The sequence below is a fragment of the Bos indicus genome, chromosome 22 (genome assembly GCF_029378745.1).
Source record: "Bos indicus isolate NIAB-ARS_2022 breed Sahiwal x Tharparkar chromosome 22, NIAB-ARS_B.indTharparkar_mat_pri_1.0, whole genome shotgun sequence".
Taxonomy (NCBI): domain Eukaryota; kingdom Metazoa; phylum Chordata; class Mammalia; order Artiodactyla; family Bovidae; genus Bos; species Bos indicus.
The window spans coordinates 59,568,053-59,581,133 of NC_091781.1; the positions used below are offsets into that span (position 1 = coordinate 59,568,053).

Below are 13,081 nucleotides of genomic sequence, written 5' to 3' on the forward strand. Positions count from 1 at the left end.
ATATAATAAATGTGTGTATATATATAATGAGTAGAAGCATTAGAAGCTAAATACACGTAGATGTACGTGGCTTTCCCTACTCCTAAATTCCCAGCAACACGGTGACAAACCTCAGGTAAAGTGGTATTTCCGTCTGCAGCCCGTTAGGAGCCCCTAAGGCGCCAAAAGCCAGAGATGACGGAGCAGCTTTTGCTTTTGTTTCCGTGCAGGTGTCCAACACAGAAATAATTTCCTTGCTTATGAAAGTCACACAATTAGCTTTTGCTCAGGGTAATAATCACTATACTGCCATCACAGCCCCAGGCTGTCTTGCAATTTAATGTATTGTATTCTGTACAGATTAGCAAAGGCTTTCATTATCCAGGAAATGGTCACATGTTCAAAGACATTATAAATTAGGAAATACTGACTTTATTGTTTTAATTTTCCTTATAATTTAAGTATTTAATCTCTACTTTAGTGTTAAAAAATCGAAGGAAAGCTTTTCTTTGGAGCATGTTCATGCAAAATTAACTACGTAATGAATAGCTCTGAAAAAGCTTAATTACAAATACTCTGTCAGGTTTCAGCTACTAGCTGTGATTAAATCTAAGTTAATTTTCAATGCGTAGCATGAATTTACAACATGTATTAAATGTGGTTTAAAATTTTAAGAACAAGTGTGATACATCCTACAAGGCAGAATGGAAGCTCATGAAACGAGCAAAGAGACGCATCAGACAACTGAGGTGTCATGAAGCAAATCCAGAGAAAGGAGGACTCATACAGGCAAAAATAAAACTAGTCTATGTCGTGTGAAGCTCCAGTCCTTTGGCCACTTGATGCAAAGAGCTAACTCATTGGAAAAGACCCTGATGCTGGGAAAGACTGAGGGCAGGAGGAGAAGAAGGAGGCAGAGGATGAGATGGTTGGGTGGCGTCACCGACTCAATGGACACGAGTTTGAGCAAGCTCTGGGAGACGGTGTAGGACAGGGAAGCCTAGCGTGCTGCAGCCCTTGGGGTCGCAAAGACTCAGACACGACTCAGCGACTAAACGACAATGCCGTGGGGACAGGCAGTGAGCAGTGAGGTTAATCTTTTTACGAACGCTGGATGGCCGGGGCAGAAGGCAGCTGGGTGAGGCTTCTGTGACAGCCCCAAGCGCTGGCAGGGCCACCAAAGCACAGAGAAGCGGCCACTCTGGTCCCAGCCCCCGGGGCTCCTCCATCCTGCAGCCCTGCCTCGCCGAACTCCAGTCTGGCCTCTGTCTCCCTCTCTGCTGACGCCCAGCAGAGACAGAGGGGCTTAAAATCACTGTGCCCTCTTGTGAAAATGGCTGTGACATCGCAGATAAGTATTTCAATTTCCTGCTTAGAGTGAGAAGCTTTATATGAAAAAAGACCAAAGAGTTACGCGCCCCCGGTCACACAGCTGCAGCGCAGACAGAACCGGGCTGGGGGTCCACTTCTCTGCCTCGAGCTGAGATGTTTCCCACACATAAGCCCTCAGCACAGGCCTCGTTCATCGTCCACGAGAATGGGTGGGTTTTGAGGGACGCAGCACAAATACTGAGTGAAGTCAGGTGTAGAATAACGCACTTTAAAATTCATTCCCCTAAAAAAATAAAATTCATTCCCCTAAACTGCTTTATCAGGCTTCCCAGGCAGCTCAGTGGTAAAGAACCCGCCTGCTAATGCAGGAGATGTGATTTGAATCCTGATCCAGGAAGACCCCCCTGGAGGAGGGAATGGCAACCCACTCCAGCGTTCTCACCTGGGAAACCCCATGGACAGAGGAGCCTGGTGGGCTACGGTCCACGGGGTCACAAAGAGTCGGACATGACTCAGTGACTAAACAACGACAGAGCTGCGGTCACACTGTACAATCTTCTGTTTAATATTCTATAACATAAAGAGCATGTTACCAGAAACGCGAGCCACCCTCTTTTAGTACTCAACGACTGCAACGTTTTTCAACAGAGCGGCCAAGCTCAGCGCAGCCATGCCACGTGGGCACACGGGAGCTCTCTTAACCTGAGGGGTCCAGCCTCCAATCACGTAGAGTTTATTGTTCACCGTGGCAACCGCATGGCACGCCAGCTGCAGAGGAAGTGGAGACACCCTTTTCCAGGTGTCCCGTTCCACAGAGTACTTGTCAACACAGTTTGTGATAAGATACTGGTTTTTAACTTTCATCTGCCCTCCTATCACATAGAGGTCGTTATGGACAGCGCCCAGGGCGTAGAGCTCTCGAAATTCTGCCGTGCATAACTTCTCCCAAAACTGGTTTCCTCTGTCGTGGTACCTGTGAATTAGCAGAGAGAGAACCGGGATTAGATTCAACGTAAAAACGAGCTGCCAAAGAAACACAAGTTTCTTCTCCGAAAACAACATGATTTGGTTCTTCTAATTGGAGAGGAAGAAACATCAATATAAGACAGTGATACGTGCTGGCGTTTGATCGCTAAGTCGTGCCTGGAAAACCCCAGGAAAAATATGGGAAATAAGAAAAACAAAGGTTCTGTTTGGAAACAGGTGAAAAACTTACGTGTGTTCTGCACAGAGAACAGCTTCTGCAGATAGGGTACTCACTGCGCATCAAACATTTGACAGCTGAACCTGTTACAGGCATCTCCCCCAGCTGTTCTAGACCAACTTGTACATTCTTCCCCAGGAGGACGTTTAACTCCAGGTTGGGCAGGGAAGTTGGAAGATTGTTCTTTTCAACCCAAAGACTGCTCTTTCCCTTCAGGTTTGTCTGGCTGGTCACAAACTGAACGCCGACATTTATCAACCCTCAGGACAGCTGTCTTCTCAGTGATTTTAGGCAGGAAACCAGAGTTCCTAGCATCACAGACAATATTTTCACCACTGCTTTGAACTGTAGGGGATTTCAGAGAAGGGAGGATCGCGTGTCTACAGGCGGGGGCTCTGGAAACAGATGGTGAATGTGTCAATAGGATGGAAAATGGGTTTTGGAGTCTGGGGGACCGCCCTGGTGGCCCAGTGGTTAGGGTTTCACCTTCCAACGTGGGGAGTGGGGGTTCCATCCCTGGTGGGGGAGCTAAGACCCCACACGCCTTAAACCAAAACAGAAAACAGAAGCAACATCATACCAAACTCAATAAAGACCTTAAGAACAGTCCACATTAAAAAAAAATCTTCAAAAGCTGAGTTTTCGTTTTTCTGAGACACGGTTTAAGAGGCCAAGAACAAAAATATATGCCTTGAAGGTTGGGAAGTACATGTTTGCCGGGCGACTTGGTAATTGATTAAGCATTTTGAGGAGCTGAAACGCCCGGATGAAGCCGTAGAGCTCACTGTTTCGGACGTGTCCCAAAGACGGCAACGGCAGCGGGGAAGCACGCGCCGTCCTTGCAGAGGCTGTCGGTCGGGAGACGACTGTCCTCAGCTGCTTGTCTACCAAAGCGTGAGAGACGAAAGAGATGGGAGGTGTACTTTTAAAACAGAAACAACCGACCACAGTGCGAATAATCCACTCCCTCTCTTAAGTCGAGAAGAAGGGTGTCTGCGTGGAGGTCTGTGAACTACAGAGTGGAGGCGAACTGAAGAGCGTCTAAAGACGAACACTCAGGACGAGGGCGCGACACAGCGGAGATGCAGACACGCTCACGTGCATCACAAGCCTCTGCGAGGCCCACACCGTTTCTGCCCTTTGTTGTGCCTATCTTTGCATGAAATGTTCCCTTGGTGAGATGGGAACACCAGACCACCTGACCTGCCTCCTGAGAAACCTGCATGCAGGTCAGGAAGCAACAGTTAGAACTGGACATGGAACAACAGACTGGTTCCAAATAGGGAAAGAAGTACGTCAAGGCTGTATATTGTCACCCTGCTTATCTAACTTATATGCAGAGTACATCATGAGAAATGCTGGACTGGAAGAAGCACAAGCTGGAATCAAGATTGCCGGGAGAAATATCAATCACCTCAGATATGCAGATGACACCACCCTTATGGCAGAAAGTGAAGAGGAACTAAAGAGCCTCTTGATGAAAGTGAAAGAGGAGAGTGAAAAAGTTGGCTTAAAGCTCAACATTCAAAAAACAAAGATCAAGGCATCCGGTCCTATCACTTCATGGGAAATAGGTGGGGAAACAATGGAAACAGTGACAGACTTTATTTTCTTGGCCTCAAAATCACTGTGAACAGTGACTGCAGCCATGAAATTAAAAGACACTTGCTCCTTAGAAGAAAAGCTATGATCAACATAGACAGTGTATTAAAAGGCAGAGACAGTTACTTTGCCAACAAATATCCAAATAGTCAAGGCTATGGTTTTTCCAGTGGTCATGTATGGATGTGAGAGTTGGACTATAAAGAAGGCTGAGCACCAAAGAACTGATGCTTTTGAACTGTGGTGTGGAGAAGACTCTTGAGAGTCCCTTGGACTGCAAGGCAATTTAACCAGTCCATCCTAAAGGAAATCAGTTCTGAATATTCATTGGAAGGACTGATGCTGAAGCTCCAGTACTTTGGCCACCTGACGCAAAGAACTGACCCACTGGAAAAGACCCTGATGCTGGGAAAGGTTAAAGGCAAAGGAGAAGGGGATGATGTAGGTTGAGACGGTTGGATGGCATCACCGGCTCAATGGACATGAGTTTGAGCAAGCTCCAGGAGTTGGCAACGGACCGGGAGACCTGTCACGCTGCAGTCCATGGGGCTGCAGATTTGGACACCACTGATTGACTAAACAAAAACAACAAATCGCAAACCTGGCGCTGACGTGCCCTTAGGGAGCACTGTAAGACCCTAACGATGCACACAGCACTGGGAACCTCATTCAATCCCCAAGCAGCACTTCTGACAATGACAAGGGTCCATCTAGTCAAAGCTATGGTTTTTCCAGTAGGCATGCACGGATGTGAGAGTTGGACCGTAAAGAAAGCTGAGCACCAAAGAATCAATGCTTTCAAACTGTGGTGTTAGAGAAGACTCTTGGGAGTCCCTGGACTGCAAGGGGATCCACCCAGTCAATCGTAAAAGAAATCAACCCTGAATATGCCATTGAGGGACTGATGCTGAAGCTGAAGCTCAAATACTTTGGCCACCTGATGCGAAGAGCTGACTCATTAGAAAAGACCCTGTTGCTGGGAAAGATTGAAGGCAGGAGGAGAAAGAGGCAGGAGAGGATGAGACGGTTGGATACCATCAGTGACTCAATGGACACGAGTGTGAGCAAGCTCCGGGAGTTGGTGAAGGACAGGGGAGCCTGGTGTGCTGCAGTCCACGGGGTCACAAGGAGACACGATGCAGCAACGGAGCAGCAATACCAGCAAACGCTTCTGATTATCTCTCTATTCGCCTTGCTGACAGTTTCATCCCTGGGGGAAGAAACTGATGCTTCACTTGTCGAAACTTCACTTCGCTTTTCGAAACTGATGCTTCACTTCTGCCCAACGTGGGAGAGCCTGTGGGTCACACGAAACAGGGTGAGTTCAAGACAGAGAGGAAAAGGAACGCAGGGTGCGTAGTTAGACGAAGAGAGAGTGGGGTTTTGAAGACAGTTACAAGGTGAGACATTTAAGGATCAAAACACAGACTTTGAGAGGATCTGAGATGGTAAAGAATGAACTCTGATGGCAGAACTGCAGCTCTTTGAGGAAGAAAGCAGAGACCAAAAGAACCTGAGGCTCCAAGGGGAGAAGCAACAGGAAGCGAGTGTCAGGGACCCAGAGACTCCCCCAGGAGACCCAGGTCCCCTTTCCCCAGGGACCTCGGGTCCGAACCTGCCCCCACTCTGTCGCTGTGGGCAGAGGCCAGAGGGGCAGTCATTGCCTGGGGTTTCCATGCCTGCCCCCACTGCTGGGCAGAAGCGACACGCCTTCAACGCGTGCACGTGAGGGGCGCCCGCTGGAGCCTGAAGCGGTCCTGCGACGCGAGGAGATGACAGCTAAAGAGAGACCTCTCCTCTCTCTCTGTCCCCACTCTGCTGTTGAGAAGCACTTCCCGAGTGAAGTCTGAGAACGTCCGGCTCGAGGGCCCCGAGAAGGGACGGTGTGTAAGGAGAGCTCGAGGAGCTGCCTGCACAGTTCTCATTCACCCAGGCCCATCTCAGGGCTGAGCTCCTGCTGTCTCCACGCACAGGCCCTGGACAGACGCGACTGCTAAGCAGACACTCCTCTCCCCCCGCAGTCCCAGGGCGAAGTGCTCTTCGGCTGCCAACGTTGGACAGTATTAGAGGTTTAGGAAGCGGGTGTCAGCCGCTGAGGCGTGTCCGACTCTTTCCGACCCCGTGAACTGTAGCCCCTCAGGCTCCTCTGCCCATGGGATTCTCCAGGAAAGAATACTGGAGTGGGCTGCCACTTCCTTCTCCAGGAGGTTTAGGAGAGACCCGCTCATTAAGGGCACAGAATGAAAGCTGACAGGACGCACAGTACATATTGGCCAAGAAACAAATCACTTCTTACTCTGAATTGTGACTGGAGAGTGTCAGCACAAAGGAGTCACTGTTAGTAAATTTTCTTCTTGTTAAAAGTTATATGCAGCTCTTCAAAAGCAAAGCAATTATAGCATATGGATAAACAGTGAAACCTGGATGTAAACAGACAGGAATTGTCACATATACACACTTAACTCACGCAGCTTCATCTGTACCTTCTCAACAATGAAAGTGAAGTGAAAGTTGCTCAGTTGTGTCTGACTCTTGGCGACCCCATGGACCATACAGTCCATGGGACTCTCCAGGCCAGAATACTGGAGGGGGGAGCCTTTCCCTTCTCCAGGGGATCTTCCCAACCCGGGGATGGAACCCAGGTCTCCCGCACCACAGGTGGATTCTTAACAATGAACAGGAGAGGGAAAATAATGTGGATGCTTTCATTATGAATGTTACCTCTATGTCAAATACATGATCGTGAGATAATTCAGAACACATGTGATTTAAAACATGCTCTCCCAGCAGTAACTCCTGCTGCCGGTGTCAAAGCCAGAAATGGAAACAAACGCTGGGTACAAACCTGTAGATTTCAACGCTCTTGCTCTTCTGTCTGGAGAGCTTAGAGGCGCTGGCTTCCCCAGCCACGATGACACTGTTGTCTTCCATGACGACACCGGTACACACGGTGCCCAAACCCTCCCCGTACTTGGGAGACGAGATGAAACAGGTCTTCCGTGACACAGGGTCATAGCAAAAGCTGGCGTCCCCGTAGTTCCTGTGTCTTGACCTGATCCCCGAAGCGTTGGTGCCAATGCACAGCAGGAGACTGGTGGTCTCCATGCCGTAACGAAGACTCAGGGCGTGCGGCTGGGGCGTCTTGATGGCTTTGAACGCGTTCTGAATGAGGTCGATGCAGTTCGCGTCACACAGGAGCACCGTGTTCCTCCTCAGGGCTTGTCTCAGAAAGGAAGGGCTGACCAGTTGCAACCTAACCTGCTTCAAAAGCTCCACGAGGTGCTCCGTGCGTCGGTCCGGGCGATGATTGACCCACCTCAGGACGAGGTCCAGAATGCTCTCCTCTCTGGACACGTTCAGGTCATCCGACTGGATGAGCGTCAGGAGCTGGTGCACCTCCACCTCCAGGATCTCTTCGTGTAAGCTCACCTCGGCAAAGTGCCGGTACAAGTACTTCCTCGACTGATCGGCCAAGTCTTCGGCTCCAATCTGCTTTGCGAAATAATAGATGCCGACACAGTTCGAGGCGTCCATGTGGGCCATCATGTGCTTCTGGCACGCCTGGAAGACGTCCTCCATCTGCATGAAGTAGGCGGCCATGGCCACGGTCTGCACGTTGGCGTTGCTGACCTCCAGAGCCGCGTGGTACATGTAGCGCAGCAACACCGCCACGCTTTCCGCCGTGATGTCATGAAGCACCACCTCCCTCTGGGTGCACTCGAGGAGCCCACACGTAAACATGGCTTTGAAATACGGACTAAAGGCAGCCAGGACCAGCCTGTGGCAGGGGAACGCCTCCCCTTCTGCGATGATCACGACATCAATCATCTCCGCTAAATCTTTCATGCTCTTAATTTTATTCAGTAAATTCAAGCTGTGTTGGTATTTTTCTTTCCCCTCAGACTTGTACTCCATGGTGCCCTCTCCAGTCTCCGAGTAGGCCTTCTTTAAATGTAGCTTGATTCTCGAGGGCCTGTTTTCATGACTGATTACTCACCAAGCAACAGGGATGTCATGAAACATTCCTGAGGGGAAGGAAAGAGGCAGGTTTCTTCTAAGAAAGAGATTCTCTGACATTTAAACATGCAGCATTACTTATAAGCAAACACTCATTCCAAGCAGAGACTTTTTATATTAAGCGCACCACTGGGGGCCTCCCTGGTGGGTCAGCAGTGAAGAACCCAGCTGCCAAGCAGGAGACGCAGGCTCAGTCCCTGGGTCGGGAAGATCCCCTGGAGAAGGAAATGGCAACCCACTCCAGGGTTCTTTACCAGGAAATCCCACAGACAGAGGAGCCTGGAGGGCTACAGTCCACAGGGTCGCAAAGAGTCAGACACGACTTAGTGACCAAACACCACCAAAAAAGACAACTACCGTGGTATCTAAAATCATGGCATTGATTGTAAAAAAAGAAAAAGAAAAACCAATAAATTATTAACCATGAATAATTATTTCTCTAACTAATGGCAGAGATTTTTCTAGGAGGGCTGGAAAGACCTTCCTGCCAAGGTGAATGAAGAGAGAACAGATGGACACCTTTAAAAAAAACTAATTTTACTTGTCTATCTGTGGTGCTGGGTCTCAGTTGCTGGGCGGCTCTCTCCGGCCGCGGGGTGCAGGCCTCCCAGTCTGGGGGTCTCCCGTGCTGCACAGGCTCTAGGACGTGCGGGCTTCAGGGACTGTGGCACATGGGCTTCGTTCCCCCCCGCCCCCGCACCGAGGCGCGTGGAATCTTCCCAGACTGGGGATGGAACCTGTGTCCCCCGCATTGGCAGGCAGACTCAACCACCGGACCAGCACGGAGTCAAGATGGGCACCTTTTGTGTGTCCACTTCCTGTTACCAAATTCAGCTGACCCTCAGGGGGAGGACCGGCCTCATCAGGAGACAGTCTCTCTGTGGAGATGCAACCCCACCACCCCAGAGGTTACACGCGCCGTCCCCCAAAACGCACCCAGATGCGATCACGGCCAGTCTGCAAAACCACAAGGGGGCATGCAGGCTGGCTGGAAAAGCAGTCCACTAAAATTCTGCTCAGACTTTGCCATGGAGTAAATACTGCACAACAGGGCTTGGGAAAGCAGAGCACAGCCAAGCGTCTGTCGATGTGAGAACTCAGAGCACTTGAAACTTACAACTAAATCGTCCTAAACTTACAAAACCCACAAGAGTCACCCCCTTTCTCTGACTCTGACTTTGCCATGGAGTAAATACTTCACAACAGGGCTTGGGAAAGCAGAGCACAGCCAAGCGTCTGTCGATGTGAGAACTCAGAGCACTTGAAACTTACGACTAAATCGTCCTAAACTTACAAAACCCACAAGAGTCACCCCCTTTCTCTGACCCTCCCTTGGCTCTTCCCTATCTCCCAGAGGCAGAGGTGGAATTACTTCTTGCCTGAAAAGGCACAAGTCTAATTAAAAATTTCTTTAAGCTTGTCTCAGCTTCACCTTCCCCTGGGGAACGGAAGCTAATTAGCCATTTTGCTCTAAAGGACATTCCCAGAGTCGGAAGCCCTGGATGGGAGGAGTGGATCTCCAGCCTCTGTCACCCCGTCCAGGTGTATCGTGGCCAGCGTTGCACACAGCAAGAATTAACATCGATGGCAGAAAAGTCAGCGAGGAGCTGAGAAAGAAGGGGCGGTGACAATTTCAACACCGCGAAAGCAGAATCTGTCAGCTGTAAAGGTTACAAACTTTCTAAATTTCTGTAATCCGGTAAAGCGTTAGAAATCTCATCTGTCTCAATGAGACATGGCATGTTTTCGATGTTGAATTAAAGTTCATTTCAGGAAACAAGTGTTAAGCATGAAAGGAATGTTTAATGATATAATAGCAACTGTAAGACCTGAAAAATGACTGCTCAAGGGTGTGGAATCATAGTGACTAGCCAGTCCTAGAATCCGTACACTCGAGGTGAGAATACAGCCCTCCTCGACGGATCTTCTGGCAGCTGATGGCTCAGCTGGATTCTCTGATGGCTCGGTGGTGAAGAGCCTCCCTGCCAACGCATAAGACACGGGTTCGATCCCTGGGTCTGGAAGATCCCCTGGAGGAGAAAACGGCACCCCACTCCGGTCTTCTTGCCTGGGAAACCCCACGGACAGAGGAGCCTGGTGGGTTACAGCCCATGGGGTCACAAAGAGTCAGCTATGACTTAGCGATTAAACAGCAAAAAGGATAGAACAATGGCTCAGCTATATTTCAATAAGTTAAACTTCTTATGTAAGAGTTTTCAGGCTAAAAGTGAACCTTTGCTTTTTGCTTTGTTGTAGATTTTTACAAAGAGAATCCAATTACGGGTAATTAGGCAGTCATTCGGAGAAGGCGATGGCACCCCACTCCACTACTCTTGCCTGGAAAATCCCATGGACGGAGGAGTCTGGTGGGCAGCAGTCCATGGGGTCACTAGAAGTCGGACACGCTGAGCAACTTCACTTTCACTTTTCACTTTCATGCACTGGAGAAGGAAATGGCAACCCACTCCAGTGTTCTTTCCTGGAGAATCCTAGGGACGGGGGAGCCTGGTGGGCTGCCGTCTATGGGGTCGCACAGAGTCGGACACGACTGAAGCGACTTAGCAGCAGCAGGCAGTCATTATCTTTCTGAGCTCTGCTGCAACACATTTTGAGTGGTCTGAACCATATTATGTAGGCTTCTTTATACATAAACACATCAGTCAGCTTTACAGATGACAGCTGTTGCCTCAACCTAAAAAGTGTAAAACCGGTCTTATAAGGAAATAAATGTTTGAAGATTTCCATTCCATGTGCTGATACATAAGACTTTCAGAGGGCACCTACCCCCACAGTGCTAGCAGGCCACGAGCAAGCTTCCCGGAGGCATCACAGGATCTAACGCGATGCAGGCACTTCAGCCTTGGTAACTCCTAAAGCTTATCTGGATGACGCTGGAGGGAACGAGGCACTGGGGGCCCGAGTGTTACGACTGCAGCCTAGGATTTCGTATCTTTCAGGCAGGAACCAAGCCACCCTTGTTGAACCTTTTGGCTTAGGACTAGTTTCATAAAAACAGAAGTGGCATTCGTTTCAAAGAGCTTAAAAACAGATTCCTTGGTCCCTGATGGACGGGTTTCCTGTTTCTAAACCTCTATCTTGTTTATTTATGCATTTGGCTGTGCCACTGCGGAACGTGGGTGCTTTGACCTTCAGGTGGCATGCGAACCCTTAGTTGCGACGTGTGGGGTCCAGTTCGTGGCCTGGGGGTGGAACCGGGACCCCCTGCACTGGGACCGCTGAGTCTCACCATCAGACCAGTCTTCTTGATAAACACGTCACGGGTAACGTCTTACACGCAGCTCTGTCCGCACAGTGCCGGCGTTCCCTCAGCACCCAGCCTGCCTCCCTTGGGGCAGGGCAGGTGGACTCCCCACAACGGCCCTCGCCCTGAGGCTGCTTCAGGGGCTGGCGGGACCCTGAGCCTGGCCTGACTGCAGTGACGCTCAGCCTCTGGTGCAGTGGTCGGGGGAGCGTCCGCGTGCTACACAGATCAGGGGTCTGACCCTCTGCACGCTGTGCCCACAGCCGGCACGAGGACAGAGCCAGGACAGGAAAGGCGGCGGTGCTTCAGACATGCCTCGTGTCTGGACGTTTCAGTTCAGAGGGAGATGCTGCTCCTTCCACGTCTGAGCAGGCTTGAGTTGGTGGGTGCTGTCGTTGGCACTCAGAAGGCCTCACCATCACAAGTGGCATATGCGTGAGCATGAGACAATGTTGCATAAGGAACTGCAAGTACATAGTTTTCAGTTTCACTGGAGCAAAAGAACTGGAGAAATTTCCAATGTTGCTCATTTCTCCTTGATAGAAGGCGGAAAGCACTAAGTCAACTCTTTTGAATTTACCTCTTCACATTCAGTGACCACAGCATCTTATAACCAGAGGAACTGAGTCTTGAACCCAGACTCCAGAGCCTGCCCTCTTAATCAGCCCTCTAACGTAAGCACCCGACTAGCGCCGGAGAGGAAGGCTCAGGCTTCGTGGGATTTCTGTCTGAGTTCAGCGCTGCCGTGCAATGCAGGGGTTCAGTTCAGTTCAGTTCAGTCACGCAGTCGTGTCTGACTCTTTGGGACCCCATGAACCGCTGCACACTAGGCCTCCCTGTCCATCACCAGCTCCCGGAGTTCACTCAAACCCATGTCCATCGAGTCAGTGATGCCATCTAGCCATGTCATCCTCTGTCGTCCTCTTCTCCTCCTGCCCCCAATCCCTCCCAGCATCAGAGTCTTTTCCAATGAGTCAACTCTTCGCATGAGGTGGCCGAAGTATTGGAGTTTCAGCTTCACCATCAGTCCTTCCAATGAACACCCAGGACTGATCTCCTTTAGAATGGACTGGTTGGACCTCCTTGCAGTCCAAGGGATTCTCAAGAGTCTTCTCCAACAACACAGTTCAAAAGCATTAATTCTTCGGCCCTCAGCTTTCTTTATGGTCCAACTCTCACATCCATACATGACCACTGGAAAAACCGTAGCCTTGATTAGACAGACCTTTGTTGACAAAATAGTCTCTCTGCTTTTTAATATGCTGTCTAGGCTGGTCATACCTTTCCTTCTAAGGAGTAAGCCTCTTTTAATTTCATGGCTGCAATCACCATCTGCAGTGATTTTGGAGCCCAGAAAAATAAAGTCAGCCACTGTTTCCACTGTTTCCCCATCTATTTGCCATGAAGTGATGGGACCGGACGGAGAAGGCGATGGCACCCCACTCCAGTACTCATGCCTGGAAAATCCTATGGGTGGAGGAGCCTGGTAGGCTGCAGTCCATGGGGTCGTGGAGAGTCAGACACGACTGAGTGACTTCACTTTCACTTTTCACTTTCACGCATTGGAGAAGGCAATGGCAACCCACTCCAGTGTTCTTGCCTGGAGAATCCCAGGGACAGGGGAGCCTGGTGGGCTGCCGTCTATGGGGCTGCACAGAGCTGGACACGACTGAAGCAACTTAGCA

General features: G+C 50.0%; 1 protein-coding gene across 2 annotated transcripts in view; it reads right to left on the reverse strand.

The window, feature by feature from the left end:
- Positions 1 to 13,081, reverse strand: part of KBTBD12 (kelch repeat and BTB domain containing 12) — a 50,868-nt gene that overhangs the window by 32,116 nt on the left and 5,671 nt on the right. For both annotated transcript variants that reach the window (XM_019984633.2, XM_070777026.1), the window contains exons 2-3: positions 6,963 to 8,142; positions 2,014 to 2,284 (exon numbers count right to left, since the gene is read on the reverse strand). In XM_019984633.2, the coding sequence (XP_019840192.2) occupies positions 2,014 to 2,284; positions 6,963 to 8,032 (1,341 nt within the window). In that variant the 5' untranslated portion in view covers positions 8,033 to 8,142. The remainder of the gene's footprint in view (positions 1 to 2,013; positions 2,285 to 6,962; positions 8,143 to 13,081) is intronic.